Here is an 18,116-nt window from a genome sequence, read left to right as displayed (position 1 = left end):
GAGGCACAGGGGTATTATCCTGCGGGGTCAGTGTGAGGTGTTGAGGGGGTGTGCTGAGGCACAGGGGTATTATCCTGCGGGGTCAGTGTGAGGTGTTGAGGGGGTGTGCTGAGGCACAGGGTATTATCCTGCGGGGTCAGTGTGAGGTGTTGAGGGGGTGTGCTGAGGCACAGGGGTATTACCCTGCGGGGTCAGTGTGAGGTGTTGAGGGGGTGTGCTGAGGCACAGGGGTATTATCCTGCGGGGTCAGTGTGAGGTGTTGAGGGGGTGTGCTGAGGCACAGGGTATTATCCTGCGGGGTCAGTGTGAGGTGTGAGGGGGTGTGCTGAGGCACAGGGTATTATCCTGCGGGGTCAGTGTGAGGTGTGAGGGGGTGTGCTGAGGCACAGGGGTATTATCCTGCGGGGTCAGTGTGAGGTGTTGAGGGGGTGTGCTGAGGCACAGGGGTATTATCCTGCGGGGTCAGTGTGAGGTGTTGAGGGGGTGTGCTGAGGCACGGGGTATTATCCTGCGGGGTCAGTGTGAGGTGTTGAGGGGGTGTGCTGAGGCACAGGGGTATTACCCTGCGGGGTCAGTGTGAGGTGTTGAGGGGGTGTGCTGAGGCACAGGGGTATTATCCTGCGGGGTCAGTGTGAGGTGTTGAGGGGGTGTGCTGAGGCACAGGGTATTATCCTGCGGGGTCAGTGTGAGGTGTGAGGGGGTGTGCTGAGGCACAGGGTATTATCCTGCGGGGTCAGTGTGAGGTGTGAGGGGGTGTGCTGAGGCACAGGGTATTATCCTGCGGGGTCAGTGTGAGGTGTTGAGGGGGTGTGCTGAGGCACAGGGGTATTACCCTGCGGGGTCAGTGTGAGGTGTGAGGGGGTGTGCTGAGGCACAGGGGTATTATCCTGCGGGGTCAGTGTGAGGTGTTGAGGGGGTGTGCTGAGGCACAGGGGTATTACCCTGCGGGGTCAGTGTGAGGTGTGAGGGGGCGTGCTGAGGCACAGGGGTATTACCCTGCTGGGTCAGTGTGAGGTGTGAGGGGGTGTGCTGAGGCACAGGGGTATTATCCTGCGGGGTCAGTGTGAGGTGTTGAGGGGGTGTGCTGAGGCACAGGGTATTATCCTGCGGGGTCAGTGTGAGGTGTGAGGGGGTGTGCTGAGGCACAGGGGTATTATCCTGCGGGGTCAGTGTGAGGTGTGAGGGGGTGTGCTGAGGCACGGTATTACCCTGCGGGGTCAGTGTGAGGTGTGAGGGGGTGTGCTGAGGCACAGGGGTATTACCCTGCGGGGTCAGTGTGAGGTGTTGAGGGGGTTTGCTGAGGCACAGGGGTATTATCCTGCGGGGTCAGTGTGAGGTGTTGAGGGGGTGTGCTGAGGCACAGGGGTATTACCCTGCGGGGTCAGTGTGAGGTGTTGAGGGGGTGTGCTGAGGCACAGGGGTATTATCCTGCGGGGTCAGTGTGAGGTGTTGAGGGGGTGTGCTGAGGCACATGGGTATTACCCTGCGGGGTCAGTGTGAGGTGTTGAGGGGGTGTGCTGAGGCACAGGGGTATTATCCTGCGGGGTCAGTGTGAGGTGTTGAGGGGGTGTGCTGAGGCACAGGGGTATTACCCTGCGGGGTCAGTGTGAGGTGTTGAGGGGGTGTGCTGAGGCACAGGGGTATTATCCTGCGGGGTCAGTGTGAGGTGTGAGGGGGTGTGCTGAGGCACAGGGGTATTACCCTGCGGGGTCAGTGTGAGGTGTGAGGGGGTGTGCTGAGGCACAGGGGTATTATCCTGCGGGGTCAGTGTGAGGTGTGAGGGGGTGTGCTGAGGCACAGGGGTATTACCCTGCGGGGTCAGTGTGAGGTGTGAGGGGGTGTGCTGAGGCACAGGGGTATTATCCTGCGGGGTCAGTGTGAGGTGTTGAGGGGGTGTGCTGAGGCACAGGGGTATTACCCTGCGGGGTCAGTGTGAGGTGTTGAGGGGGTGTGCTGAGGCACAGGGGTATTACCCTGCGGGGTCAGTGTGAGGTGTTGAGGGGGTGTGCTGAGGCACAGGGTATTATCCTGCGGGGTCAGTGTGAGGTGTTGAGGGGGTGTGCTGAGGCACAGGGGTATTACCCTGCGGGGTCAGTGTGAGGTGTGAGGGGGTGTGCTGAGGCACAGGGGTATTACCCTGCGGGGTCAGTGTGAGGTGTTGAGGGGGTGTGCTGAGGCACAGGGGTATTATCCTGCGGGGTCAGTGTGAGGTGTTGAGGGGGTGTGCTGAGGCACAGGGTATTATCCTGCGGGGTCAGTGTGAGGTGTGAGGGGGTGTGCTGAGGCACAGGGGTATTATCCTGCGGGGTCAGTGTGAGGTGTTGAGGGGGTGTGCTGAGGCACAGGGGTATTACCCTGCGGGGTCAGTGTGAGGTGTTGAGGGGGTGTGCTGAGGCACAGGGGTATTATCCTGCGGGGTCAGTGTGAGGTGTTGAGGGGGTGTGCTGAGGCACAGGGTATTATCCTGCGGGGTCAGTGTGAGGTGTTGAGGGGGTGTGCTGAGGCACAGGGGTATTACCCTGCGGGGTCAGTGTGAGGTGTTGAGGGGGTGTGCTGAGGCACAGGGGTATTACCCTGCGGGGTCAGTGTGAGGTGTGAGGGGGTGTGCTGAGGCACAGGGGTATTATCCTGCGGGGTCAGTGTGAGGTGTTGAGGGGGTGTGCTGAGGCACAGGGGTATTACCCTGGGGGTCAGTGTGAGGTGTGAGGGGGTGTGCTGAGGCACAGGGGTATTATCCTGCGGGGTCAGTGTGAGGTGTGAGGGGGTGTGCTGAGGCACAGGGGTATTACCCTGCGGGGTCAGTGTGAGGTGTTGAGGGGGTGTGCTGAGGCACAGGGGTATTACCCTGCGGGGTCAGTGTGAGGTGTGAGGGGGTGTGCTGAGGCACAGGGGTATTACCCTGTGGGGTCAGTGTGAGGTGTGAGGGGGTGTGCTGAGGCACAGAGGTATTATCCTGCGGGGTCAGTGTGAGGTGTGAGGGGGTGTGCTGAGGCACAGAGGTATTATCCTGCGGGGGCAGTGTGAGGTGTGAGGGGGTGTGCTGAGGCACAGGGGTATTATCCTGCGGGGTCAGTGTGAGGTGTGAGGGGGTGTGCTGAGGCACAGGGGTATTATCCTGCGGGGTCAGTGTGAGGTGTTGAGGGGGTGTGCTGATTCACAGGGGTATTATCCTGCGGGGTCAGTGTGAGGGGTGAGGGGGTGTGCTGAGGCACAGGGGTATTACCCTGGGGGTCAGTGTGAGGTGTTGAGGGGGTGTGCTGAGGCACAGAGGTATTATCCTGCGGGGTCAGTGTGAGGTGTGAGGGGGTGTGCTGAGGCACAGGGGTATTACCCTGCGGGGTCAGTGTGAGGTGTGAGGGGGTGTGCTGAGGCACAGGGGTATTATCCTGCAGGGTCAGTGTGAGGTGCTGAGGGGGTGTGCTGAGGCACAGGGGTATTACCCTGCGGGGTCAGTGTGAGGTGTTGAGGGGGTGTGCTGAGGCACAGGGTATTATCCTGCGGGGTCAGTGTGAGGTGTGAGGGGGTGTGCTGAGGCACAGGGTATTATCCTGCGGGGTCAGTGTGAGGTGTGAGGGGGTGTGCTGAGGCACAGGGGTATTACCCTGCGGGGTCAGTGTGAGGTGTGAGGGGGTGTGCTGAGGCACAGGGGTATTATCCTGCGGGGTCAGTGTGAGGTGTTGAGGGGGTGTGCTGAGGCACAGGGGTATTACCCTGCGGGGTCAGTGTGAGGTGTTGAGGGGGTGTGCTGAGGCACAGGGGTATTATCCTGCGGGGTCAGTGTGAGGTGTGAGGGGGTGTGCTGAGGCACAGGGGTATTATCCTGCGGGGTCAGTGTGAGGTGTGAGGGGGTGTGCTGAGGCACAGGGTATTATCCTGCGGGGTCAGTGTGAGGTGTGAGGGGGTGTGCTGAGGCACAGGGTATTATCCTGCGGGGTCAGTGTGAGGTGTGAGGGGGTGTGCTGAGGCACAGGGTATTATCCTGCGGGGTCAGTGTGAGGTGTGAGGGGGTGTGCTGAGGCACAGGGGTATTACCCTGCGGGGTCAGTGTGAGGTGTGAGGGGGTGTGCTGAGGCACAGTGTATTATCCTGCGGGGTCAGTGTGAGGTGTGAGGGGGTGTGCTGAGGCACAGGGTATTATCCTGCGGGGTCAGTGTGAGGTGTGGTTAGGGCTGTAGACGCCTTTTCTAATGGGATGGAAGTGGTAACGGTTTCCATAGTGACTCTCAAGTCCACAATCCTGAATCAAGCCGTTATTCCCGAGTCCAAAATACGGATCTATTTCTGTTCTGATTAGCCTAGTTTGGGCTATTTTTAAGAAGCGGGTTTCTGCTGTGTGCTGTTATTGCAAACACCATTGTGCCGCCCCACATACCGCCCCACATACCGCCCCAGGGAAAGTACCATGTTTTAAAGCAGAAATTGCCACCTCCAGTCCTCAAAGGCCACCAACAGGTCAGGTTCTCGGGATATCCTTTCTGCAGCACTGAGCCACTGATTGAGCCACATGTGCTGAAGCAGGGATATCCTTAAAACCTGACCTGTTGATGGCACTTGAGGAGGGAAGTTGGCCATTCCTTTTTCAAAGGGACCTTTTCTCCTCCTGACCATCGCAACACCTGGAATAGTTTCTTTTCCCCAGCATTTAACCCCTTATAGATTCAGCATCTATATTATTGAAATCATTGTATGTCCGTGTCTAGGGGCAATCTGATTTGTCCGTCAGTCTGTCACTCAGCCTCCGGCCAATCAGATTGCTCCCTTGGCCCGCCCGCCCCCGCATACCTCTCATTGGTCACACTCACCAGCCACTGACACCGCTACCCACGTGCATCGCCGCACGCTCCTCGGTGCCACCGCCTCACCTCTCCCCACTCCCCCTCACAGCAAACCCCAGCCTCCCCGGCGCCTCCAGCAACACTACCCACGAGCAGAGGCGCCCGCCTCACCTGCAGGAGGGACCCCCACATGCCTTCTGCAGCTCTCCGGGCTCAGCTCTCCGAGCTCAGCTCTCTGTGCAGCTCCCTCCCCCCCTCTCTCCCTCTCTCCCTCCACCCCTCTCTCCCTCCACATGCCCTCTGTGCTCTCCGTGCAGCTCCCCCCCTCTCTCCCTCCACATGCCCTCTGTGCAGCTCCCCCCCCCCTCTCTCCCTCCACATGCCCTCTGTGCTCTCCGTCCGGCTCCCGTCCAATCCCCGCCCCTCCCTAGCAGATGACTTGAGCTGGGGTGCGACTCCCCCGGGCTGCAGGAGGAAGCTGCTGCTGGCTGTATGCTGTAAGGTAAGCAGCTCCCCCCCACACACATTCCTTCCTCTCCGACCTCATCCCTCCGTCCCTCCTCCAACACACACACACATGTACACACACACACGTACACACGTACACACACGTACACACACACACACACACACACACGTAGACACACACACACACACACAAATGTAGACACACACACACACGTAGACACACACACGTAGACACACACACGTAGACACACACACACGTAAACACACACACACCACGTAGACACACACACACCACGTAGACACACACACACGTAGACACACACACACGTAAACACACACACACCACGTAGACACACACACCACGTAGACACACACACACGTAGACACACACACACACACGTAGACACACACGTAGACACACACACACACACACACACACACACGTAGACACACACACACACACACGTAGACACACACACACACACACACTAGACACACACACGTAGACACACACACACGTGTGCACACACACGTGTGCACGGGCACGCACTTGCGCACACGCACGTGTATACACGCACATATATATACACACGCACACACGTGTATGCACAAACACACACACATTATATATATATATATATATATATATATATATTATATATATATATAGTATATATATATATATATATATATATATATATATATATATATATATATATATATATATATATATATATATATATTACACATAGACACAGGCACACACACACACACACACACACACACACACACACACACACACACACACACACACACACACACACACACACACACACACACACACACACACACACACACACACACACACACATATATATATATATATATATATGTACACATACACACACACACACTATCCCCAGCACCACCACATCAGCACACCGGTATCCCCTGCCCCCCCAGCACACCGGCATTCTCGGCCCCCCGCGATTCCCAGCCCCCATCAGCACCCACACATCAGCACCTTCGCACCTCCCCCATTGCCACACCCACATCAGCACCCCCACATCCGCATCCCCACATCAACACCAAACCTTCCCAAATCTGCACCCCGATACAATCACCATCAGTACAGCCACACACACACACACGTGTGCGCACATACACACGCACGTGCGCACGCACACGTGTATACACGCACATATATACACACGCACACACGTGTATGCACAAACACACACACATTATATATATATATATATATATCACACATAGACACAGACACACACACACACACACACACATTTATATATATACACACACACACTATCCCCAGCACCACCACATCAGCACACCGGTATCCCCTGCCCCCCCAGCACACCGGCATTCTCGGCCCCCCGCCATTCCCATCCCCCATCAGCACCCACACATCAGCACCTTCGCACCTCCCCCATCACCACACCCACATCAGCACCCCCACATCCGCATCCCCACATCAACACCAAACCTTCCCAAATCAGCACCCCGATACAATCACCATCAGTACAGCCACAGCAGCAGTACCACCATGGGCCGCGTGGACCACTCCCCACCCAACCACCCAAATGCCACCCCCACACCACAAACATTCCGGGCAACGCCGGGGCTCTCAGCTAGTGTATTATAAATACAGTATGTTCCAAACGAGGGTTTATGGGATGTACTGCTTAACTTTCACTTCAGTATATACTAATATATGGCAATGGGACTGGGTTATAGATCCATGGGAAGCCCCTCCAGCACCAAAACATATCCCACAGCAGATGCTGATTCAATTCATCGACTATGGGACATAGTATACGGCTCGACACCCTAAACACACCTTAGCAAACTTGACACCCTCTACAATTCAATATACAGTTTTGTTCTCCAATGCAACTACAACACACATCACTGCGAAATGCTCAAAGAACTAGATTGGTCATCACTCGAATCTAGGAGCAAAGTTCATCTTTCCTGTCTTGCCCAAATACTTTCTGGTCAAGCTATTCGACCTATCTGACAAAGCTCCTCACCCCTACCACAAGCAGCACTTATCATCTGAGATCTGACTCCAAAAGACTATTCATGGTCTCACGGTTCAGCAAAATATCCGGCCGCTCCTCCTCTTACCGTGCAACCCAAAACTGGAACAGTCTACCGGAGACTCTCACAGTCGTCACCAGTCTAAGTTCTTTAAAAACTAAAGCGGTCTCACATTTTACTCTGTTCTGTAACTGTTACATACGCCTATAATATACAGTTAGGTCCGGAAATAATTGGACACTGATACAAGTTTTGTTATTTCGGCTGTGTACCAATATAAATTCAAGTTACAGTTGAATAATGAATATGGGCTTAAAGGGCAGTCTATCAGCTTTAATTTGAGGGTATTCACATCCAAATTGGAGGAAGGGTTTAGGAATTACATCTCTTTAATATGTAGCCCCCTCTTTTTCAAGGGACCAAAAGTAATTGGACAATTGACTCAAAAGCTGTTTCATGGACAGGTGTGGCCTATTCCTTCATTATTTCATCATCAATTAAGCAGGTAAAAGGTCTGAAGTTGATTCCAGGTGTGGCATTCGCATTTGGAAGCTGTTACTGTGAACCCTCAACATGCGGTCAAAGGAGCTCTCAATGCAAGTGAAACAGGGCATCCTTAGGCTGCAAAAAAAAAAAAAAATCCATCAGAGAGATAGCAGGAACATTAGGAGTGGCCAAATCAAAGGTTAGGTACATTCTGAGAAAAAAGAACGCACTGGTGAGCTCTGCAACACAAAAAGGCCTGGACGTCCACGGAAGACATCAGTGGTGGATGATCATAGGATCCTTTCCATGTTAAAGAAAACCCCTTCACAACATCCAGCCATGTGAAGAACACTCTCCAGGAGGTAGGCATATCATTATCCAAGTCTACCATAAAGAGAAGACTTCACGAGAGCAAATACAGAGGGTTCACCACAAGGTGCAAACCATTCATAAGCCTCAAGAATAGAAAGGCCAGATTAGACTTTGCCAAACAATATCTAAAAAAGCCAGCCCAGTTCTGGAACAGCATTCTTTGGACAGATGAAACTAAGATCAACCTGTACCAGAATGATGGGAAGAAAAAAGTATGGAGAATGCTTGGAACGGCTCATGATCCAAAAGCATACCACATCATCTGTAAAACACGGTGGAGGTAGTGTGATGACATGGGCATGCATGGCTTACAATGGCACTGTGTCACTAGTGTTTATTGATGATGTGACAGAAGACAGAAGCAGCCGGATGAATTCTGAAGCGTATAGGGATATATTGTCTGCTCAGTTTCAGCCAAATTCAGTGAAGTTGATTGGACGGCGCTTCACTTTACAGATGGACAATGACCCAAAACATACTGCGAAAGCAACCCAGGAGTTTTTTGAAGGCCAAGAAGTGGAATATTCTGCAATGGCCGAGTCAATCACCTGATCTCAACCCGATCGAGCATGCATTTCACTTGCTGAAGACAAAACTTAAGGCAGAAAGACCCACGAACAAACATCAACTGAAGACAGCTGCAGTAAAGGCCTGGCAAAGCATCACAAAGGAGGAAACCCAGCGTTTGGTGATGTCCATGCGTTCCAGACTTCAGTCATTGCCTGCAAAGGATTCTCGACAAAGTATTAAAAATGAACATTTTATTTATGATCGTGTTAATTTGTCCAATTATATTTGAGCCCCTGAAATAAGGAGATTGTGTATGAAAATGGTTGCAATTCCTAAACGTTTCATACAATATTTTTGTTCAACCCCTTGAATTAAAGCTGAAAGTCTGCATTTCTATTGCATCTCGGTTGTTTCATTTCAAATCCATTGTGGTGGCGTACAGAGCCAAAATTATGAAAATTGTGTCGGTGTCCAATTATTTCCGGACCTAACTATTTTATCTCTAACTGTGCATGCAATGTCTGGTATATAATGTATAACCCTGTTCACTTATGTTTAAAAGAGATAGAATAGTTGCGCCAAAAAAGTCCTACTGTACAGTTCGTAACTTCAGTCCTTCACACAATACAGTTCCGCTGCCCGAGTCTCTCAGAGGTGATTCGCCAACCTCTGTATTGATGTGTAGAAGGGAAAAGGGAGGGATCCTCAGGATACCTTGGATCTCTTTATGGGGGTAAATAATAAATAGGAGAGGAGACACACTCACATTAGGTGTCTGGTCTTGGTCAGATGACTAATCCTCTGGGGGAGGGAGGGTTGGGGGAGAGGGAGAGCACCCTGATGATTCCTCAGAAAATAGGGAAGAGAAGGGAAAAAAATAGTGTAATAACGTTTATTGACATATAGTAAAATAGAGATTAAAAACTCACAAGCGGCCAAATAATATTGGCATAGGGAGGAGATATGTCCAGACTCCACAGAGCGTCCCGTCGCGCATGCGCTCCCGGCGAGATGCTGGCCAGACTTGGAAAACTCAACTTCCTCACTACTGTGGCCTGTGATGACCAAAAACCGTCATGACCACGTTTTTTGGTCATCACAGGCCACAGTAGTGAGGAAGTTGAGTTTTCCAAGTCTGGCCAGCATCTCGCCGGGAGCGCATGCGCATGCGCGACGGAACGGGATCTGTGGAAGGTGTGTGCAAAGAGGAAAGCAGACGGAGGAGGACCCAGCTCGTGCACGGGCTTATGGAGACTTTCCCTGCCGCTTGCTGAACTCCACGCACTATCCCAAGACTCTACCAGCTGGAAACCAGGCCACACAAGACAACCCATCTTCGAGAGGGACGCTCTGTGGAGTCTGGACATATCTCCTCCCTCTGCCAATATTATTTGGCCGCTTGTGAGTTTTTAATCTCTATTTTACTATATGTCAATAAACGTTATTACACTATTTTTTCCCCTTCTCTTCCCTATTTTCTGAGGAATCATCAGGGGGCTCTCCCTCTCCCCCAACCCTCCCTCCCCCCAGAGGATTAGTCATCTGACCAAGACCAGACACCTAATGTGAGTGTGTCTCCTCTCCTATTTATTATTTACCCCCATAAAGAGATCCAAGGTATCTATATGTGTTGCATTTTTCCTCATTGTGGTCCCCCTTTTTCTTTTAGTGCCTACGTTCATATATGTCCTGGAGCCACAAGCAGAACAACGCGCCTGAGGATCCCTCCCCTTTCCCTTCTGTTCACTTATGTAACTATATTTGTAACCATGTATTATTTGTAATTTAAATCTATGCCCAGGACATACTTGAAAACGAGAGGTAACTCTCAATGTATTACTTTTATAAATAATAACATTGGCACAGATGTTGGTCCCTCAACCCTTTGAATGTAAAATAGATCCAGCCTTTGCTGTTTCACTGGGCAGAGCTCATCCCTACAGCAGTGAAGAGGTTAATGCAGCCTCAGGATATGGACTGTGCTGTCCTCGCCTGGCGGCCATCCTCAGACAACCCTTTCTCACAGCCACACCCCGGCTCTCATGCGGCTTCATGTCACCCAGCTACCGTTTCATGCATTGTCCCTCCACCTGAACACGCCTGCCCGTTCCCTCGCCTTGCGGGCAGAGAGGCCAGAAATATACATGGCTCTATTGTTCAGCGAAGTGATGCGCTGAGAAATGTAACGCCTTAAAGCACATTATAACACTTTCATTGCTGTGTAAGAACATCTAATCTAACATCTAATGTGCCCGCAGTCCCAGATATCAGTCTGTATTACACCTAATGTGCCCGCAGTCCCAGCTATCAGTCTGTATTACACCTAATGTGCCCGCAGTCCCAGATATCAGTCTGCATTACACCTAATGTGCCTGCAGTCCCAGCTATCAGTCTGTATTACACCTAATGTGCCCGCAGTCCCAGCTATCAGTCTGTATTACACCTAATGTGCCTGCAGTCCCAGCTATCAGTCTGTATTACACGTAATGTGCCCGCAGTCCCAGCTATCAGTCTGTATTACACCTAATGTGCCTGCAGTCCCAGCTATCGGTCTGTATTACAACTAATGTGCCCGCAGTCCCAGCTATCAGTCTGTATTACACCTAATGTGCCTGCAGTCCCAGATATCAGTCTGTATTACACCTAATGTGCCTGCAGTCCCAGCTATCAGTCTGTATTACACCTAATGTGCCCGCAGTCCCAGCTATCAGTCTGTATTACACCTAATGTGCCTGCAGTCCCAGCTATCAGTCTGTATTACACGTAATGTGCCCGCAGTCCCAGCTATCAGTCTGTATTACACCTAATGTGCCCGCAGTCCCAGCTATCAGTCTGTATTACACCTAATGTGCCCGCAGTCCCAGATATCAGTCTGTATTACACCTAATGTGCCCGCAGTCCCAGCTATCAGTCTGTATTACACGTAATGTGCCTGCAGTCCCAGCTATCGGTCTGTATTACACCTAATGTGCCTGCAGGCCCAGCTATCAGTCTGTATTACACCTAATGCGCCCGCAGTCCCAGCTATCGGTCTGTATTACACCTAATGTGCCCGCAGTCCCAGCTATCAGTCTGTATTACACGTAATGTGCCTGCAGTCCCAGCTATCGGTCTGTATTACACCTAATGTGCCTGCAGGCCCAGCTATCGGTCTGTATTACACCTAATGTGTCTGCAGTCCCAGCTATCGGTCTGTATTACACCTAATGTGTCTGCAGTCCCAGCTATCAGTCTGTATTACACCTAATGTGCCCGCAGTCCCAGCTATCAGTCTGTATTACACGTAATGTGCCTGCAGTCCCAGCTATCAGTCTGTATTACACCTAATGTGACTGCAGTCCCAGCTATCGGTCTGTATTACACCTAATGCGCCCGCAGTCCCAGCTATCGGTCTGTATTATACCTAATGTGCCTGCAGTCCCAGCTATCGGTCTGTATTACACCTAATGTGTCTGCAGTCCCAGCTATCAGTCTGTATTACACCTAATGTGTCTGCAGTCCCAGCTATCAGTCTGTATTACACCTAATGTGCCCGCAGTCCCAGCTATCAGTCTGTATTACACCTAAAATGGTTTAGTTAAGTATTTATCTATTAAAAATGAAATACACTGCTTTGTTTTTTAATAAGGTTCAGTAAAATTGAGTTGAAAATATTGTAGGATGGAGAAAATAAAAATCTGGTTGAAGGGAGGCAAAGGGGCAGGGGGGCGTATCCACATCAATCGGCTGTCCCATTAGGGCCTGGTTTTTCTGATCATCACTTCGGATTTAACTCTTTGTAGCCTGCAACCCCTGGACTAGCAGCGTGTCAGTCCACTCATGGCACCCACCCTATGTAATGAAGCTTTGTCCCGTCCCGTATTAATCCCGAGGGTTTCTTCTTGCTTAGATATTTAAGAACAAGGCCGTGCTGCTGGCAGAGAAGCTGCTCCCGGCATTCAACACCCCCACAGGAATCCCATGGGCCATGGTGAATCTGAAGAGGTAAGTGTCCCACAAATCCGCCCCTGATGCATTCTGGGACATTTGGTCGTAGCCGTTTTTCTGCAACCAAATGACCGCCGGCGTTTATCCACCACTTACCTCGCCGCTGGGCCATGTCTCCGCCGGCCGCTTCACCGCCACGATAAGTCCCTAGCCTTACCCTAAAAAACCCTAATCTTAACTCATATTGCCAACACTACCCCATACCCTAAAACCCCTAGTCTTAACTCCTATTACTAACGTTACACCTTACTCCCCCAAAAAAACTTTACCCCCCCAAAAAAACCTTACCCCCCCCAAAAAAACCTTACCCCCCCAAAAAAACCTTACCCCCCCAAAAAAACCTTACCCCCCCCAAAAAAAACCTTACCCCCCCAAAAAAACCTTACCCACCCCCAAAAAAAACTCTTAGCCAAAAAATCCCCTTAACCCCAAAAAAACCCTTACCCTAACCGCTGAAACCCCATCAGTGAATTTACCTTGGCGTCCAACGGTGGAGTTGCCGCGGCGGAGACAGATTCTGCCCCAGATGTGGCGGCTGCATGAATGAGTGTGAAGTATTATTACCATGTTGTGCGTGGGAATTAGAGGTCTCTGTATGATTGGATGGGTGTAATAATGCCCCCTAACGTTAATAACACATGTAAATGCCGGTTTCTGGTGCCCCCTGCTGCCTCTGGCTCCTCTCCGTGTATAATTGTGCACAAATCATATCCTGGAAAGCTATATAATAGGCGGCGCTGCTTTCCCCAGGTCCCAGCCCAGGAGTGCGAGATGATCTGCTGGGAAGCGATTTGCGGCTTCATTAGAAATTGTGTAGCCTAAGACCCGAGGCGCCATTCTTCAGACTGGGAATAAGTAATGATGCGGAGATGTGATGAGATGAATGGGAGGTGCGACCCGGGGTCTCAGCACTGACCTAGCACTGCAAGTGCCCGGGCAGCAGCATGATCTGTATAAACACTCTGCAATAACACACCTGCAGCACTGGGAGTACACAACCCCACAAGTGCTCGTGCAGAGCTCTCCAATACTATAACTACCCTCTCACTGTGACACATTACTGGCAGTGAGAGGGTTAATGTTCAAATCATACTGAGCACAGTGAAATATAGGACATTCATTCATCACAGTGAAATTGCATGCGTGTGTGTGTGTGTGTGTGTGTGTGTGTGTGTGTGTGTGTGTGTATACATGCAGAAGCACGCATACACATACATATATACACACACACACATACTGTACATATACATACACACGTGTAAAAAACAAATTGATATGCGCAAACTCCTATTTGCATATAATTCAGACAAATTTAATAAAATTCAGACGTAACCACTGAAGGTGGTAAATATAGTAATAGACATAAAAACAATAGAACCCAGAAAATAAAGAAGTTGGACTTGAATGGATGCTGCTTCCTGTGTTGGATTGTGGATATAGGTTAGTAACCTTGTGGGTTTATAAAGTCTCCATATATTTGTCAGTGAAGACCATGAACAGATAAGTCCTCCTAGGAAGATAAGTGAAATTGCATCATTGCAAACCCCAGTGACAAATCTGCATATACAAACAGTTCCAATGTAGAAGATGTATCTCGCCTCTTCTGAACCGAAGCTCCAGTAATCTGCTGATTCGGGATCAGCGCTTGATTGCGCGCCCGTCAGCTAGGAGCCCTGTGTCCTAGAGCAGGAGGAACTGGTGTTTATGGAAGTGTGGGGGAACGGAGTACTGTACCTTAATGCTCAATCCGTGAGTGGTCGGAAAATCCTCCCTGCAGCGCGAGGCTCCGTAAGCACGAGTAGATGAATCACCCTGAATCACACCACAAATTCACTTATCCTCCATTAGTGGATTTAGCAGCTTCGGACTAATCCCGTGCGGGACCGTGGCCCAGGTGTATGACCGCCGAAATAGCTGTCCTTCGTAGGGAGTTTAATAATAAATAATAATAATAGCATGTTCTTGTATAGCGCTGCTAGTTTTACGTTGCGCTTTACAGAGACATTTTGCAGGCACAGGGCCCTGCCCCGTGGAGCTTACAATCTGTTTTTGGTGCCTCAGGCACAGGGAGATAAAGTGACTTGCCCAAGGTCACAAGGAGTCGTCACCGGGAATTGAACCAGGTTCCCCTGCTTCACACCCCGTGCCAGTCTGTGTCTTTACTCTCTTTACTTTGTGGCATTGAGGATAAGCAGTGGCCTCCCCAGGGAATGACATCCCTCCGTGTATAAGAGGCCACGCTCCCTGACTTTGTGGCATTGAGACTAAGCAGTGGCCTCCCCAGGGAATGACATCCCTCCGCGTATACGAAGCCTCGCTCTCCGGCTTTGTGGCATTGAGGATAAGCAGTGGCCTCCCCAGGGAATGACATCCCTCTGCATATTCGAAGCCTCGCTCTCCGGCTTTGTGGCATTGAGGATAAGCAGTGGCCTCCCCAGGGAATGACATCTCTCTGACTTTGTGGCCGTTGTAGGTTTGCGTTGCAGACACCTTTAATACGAGCGTTAGAGCCAGGTTTCTTTATGGTTTCAGCCTGTACAATAACTCCTTCTCTCAGGCACCTCGTGCTTTAGTAGAGCAGAGACCTGTAAGATTTGGTGTACTGTAGCTCTCCGTGTGATCCCTCGGCAGACGCGAGATAAATGGGCTGTCTGCCTCCTGCAGGGCTTATTACGCACTTTCTTTATATAGCTCAGGAAGGCTTTGGCTGCTGACACATCTCAGATGTGACAGGGAACGGGCATTATTACATGGATTGTCACACGTTTAACCTCATGTCTACAAGAACGACGTCCTGTGGCTCCGGGATTCCGCATTCTCTGTTTCTGGCGCTTTATTCCGTTTATTTGACTTATACCAAACTCAAAATACATAAGACGCCTTTAATACAGTATAATACAGTATAATACTGGTAGTGTAGGGCTTGCTGAGAGGCCGTTGTGACGTGGGCGCAGGCTGGAAATGTTTTGGCCAAACGATTTATCTAAATGGCCCATTATTATGAGAAGAACAAACAGATGGTAATGAACTAAATAAATAAAGGTGCCATGTTGGATGTAGCATTGAGGCCGCTTTGTCCATTGTTGTACACTTTTGGTCACTATCCTCGCAGCTCTCCAATCGCCGCATATAAATGTATATAAAGCGTTGGGTTTGGGTTTGAGGCTGCTAGGCCTGTGCTTGGCTTGGTTATCCTCCTGGCCTTGCAGTACATTGCCTGCCGCCTCTGTGACAGTGAGGGGGATACACAGTGCACTCACTGACCTGTAACGTTCTGCCTGCTCACATGGCCGCCGTACCTCCTACAAATAACCACGTGGGGATATTAAGCAATGCTGTGTCTGGCTGCGCATCTGCAACCAGCTAGATCCCCTGGTTATGAGATTGTGAGGCCCACTCAGTGACCTGTCTCTGTCTCTCCCCCCTTTATCTTCTCCTTCGTCTGCTTCCTCGTCCCGCAGCGGAGTTGGCAGGAACTGGGGCTGGGCGTCTGCGGGGAGCAGCATCCTGGCAGAGTTTGGCACACTGCACCTGGAGTTTGTGCACCTGACGTACCTGACTGGTAATCCTGTCTACTACAACAAGGTGAGTCCTGAGCCCGGAGGTCTGTAAATAACATGTGTCTGTACTATAACATGGGGAGGTCTGTCTGTACTATAACACGGGGAGTCCTGAGCACGGAACTCTGTCTGTACTATAACACGGGGAGTCCTGAGCATGGAGCTCTGTCTGTACTATAACACGGGGAGTCCTGAGCGTGGAGCTCTGTCTGTACTATAACACGGAGAGTCCTGAGCATGGAGCTCTGTCTGTACTATAACACGGGGAGTCCTGAGCATGGAGCTCTGTCTGTACTATAACACGGGGAGTCCTGAGCGTGGAGCTCTGTCTGTACTATAACACGGGGAGTCCTGAGCACAGAGCTCTCTGTCTGTACTATAACACGGTGAGTCCTGAGCACGGAGGTCTGTCTGTACTATAACACGGGGAGTCCTGAGCACGGAACTCTGTCTGTACTATAACACGGGGAGTCCTGAGCATGGAGCTCTGTCTGTACTATAACACGGTGAGTCCTGAGCATGGAGCTCTGTCTGTACTATAACACGGAGCTCTGTCTGTACTATAACACGGGGAGTCCTGAGCATGGAGCTCTGTCTGTACTATAACACGGTGAGTCCTGAGCATGGAGGTCTGTCTGTACTATAACACGGTGAGTCCTGAGCATGGAGCTCTGTCTGTACTATAACACGGAGCTCTGTCTGTACTATAACACGGTGAGTCCTGAGCACGGAGCTCTGTCTGTACTATAACACGGTGAGTCCTGAGCATGGAGCTCTGTCTGTACTATAACACGGTGAGTCCTGAGCACGGAGCTCTGTCTGTACTATAACACAGTGAGCCCTGAGCATGGAGCTCTGTCTGTACTATAACACGGTGAGTCCTGAGCATGGAGCTCTGTCTGTACTATAACACGGTGAGTCCTGAGCATGGAGCTCTGTCTGTACTATAACACGGTGAGTCCTGAGCATGGAGCTCTGTCTGTACTATAACACGGAGCTCTGTCTGTACTATAACACGGTGAGTCCTGAGCACGGAGCTCTGTCTGTACTATAACACGGTGAGTCCTGAGCATGGAGGTCTGTCTGTACTATAACACAGTGAGCCCTGAGCATGGAGCTCTGTCTGTACTATAACACGGTGAGTCCTGAGCATGGAGCTCTGTCTGTACTATAACACGGGGAGCCCTGAGCATGGAGCTCTGTCTGTACTATAACACGGGGAGTCCTGAGCATGGAGCTCTGTCTGTACTATAACACGGGGAGTCCTGAGCATGGAGCTCTGTCTGTACTATAACACGGGGAGTCCTGAGCATGGAGCTCTGTCTGTACTATAACACGGGGAGTCCTGAGCACGGAGCTCTGTCTGTACTATAACACGGTGAGTCCTGAGCACGGAGCTCTGTCTGTACTATAACACGGTGAGGTCTGTCTGTACTATAACACGGGGAGCCCTGAGCATGGAGCTCTGTCTGTACTATAACACGGTGAGTCCTGAGCACGGAGCTCTGTCTGTACTATAACACGGTGAGTCCTGAGCACGGAGCTCTGTCTGTACTATAACACGGGGAGCCCTGAGCATGGAGCTCTGTCTGTACTATAACACGGGGAGCCCTGAGCATGGAGCTCTGTCTGTACTATAACACGGTGAGTCCTGAGCATGGAGCTCTGTCTGTACTATAACACGGTGAGTCCTGAGCATGGAGCTCTGTCTGTACTATAACACGGGGAGTCCTGAGCACGGAGGTCTGTCTGTACTATAACACGGTGAGTCCTGATCACGGAGCTCTGTCTGTACTATAACACGGGGAGTCCTGAGCACGGAGGTCTGTCTGTACTATAACACGGGGAGTCCTGAGCATGGAGCTCTGTCTGTACTATAACACGGGGAGCCCTG

At 51.1% G+C, this 18,116-nt stretch overlaps 1 protein-coding gene across 1 annotated transcript in view; it reads left to right on the top strand.

The window, feature by feature from the left end:
- MAN1A2 (mannosidase alpha class 1A member 2) overlaps nucleotides 1-18,116 on the top strand; it is a 163,478-nt gene that overhangs the window by 113,261 nt on the left and 32,101 nt on the right. The window contains 2 exon segments of the mRNA XM_075592935.1: nucleotides 12,565-12,659; nucleotides 16,124-16,247. Of these exon segments, the coding sequence (XP_075449050.1) occupies nucleotides 12,565-12,659; nucleotides 16,124-16,247 (219 nt within the window).

Source organism: Ascaphus truei, chromosome 3 (assembly GCF_040206685.1).
Source record: "Ascaphus truei isolate aAscTru1 chromosome 3, aAscTru1.hap1, whole genome shotgun sequence".
Classification (NCBI taxonomy): domain Eukaryota; kingdom Metazoa; phylum Chordata; class Amphibia; order Anura; family Ascaphidae; genus Ascaphus; species Ascaphus truei.
The sequence above is the reverse complement of the archived record's forward strand: the minus strand, read 5'-3'. Positions and strand labels throughout refer to the sequence as shown.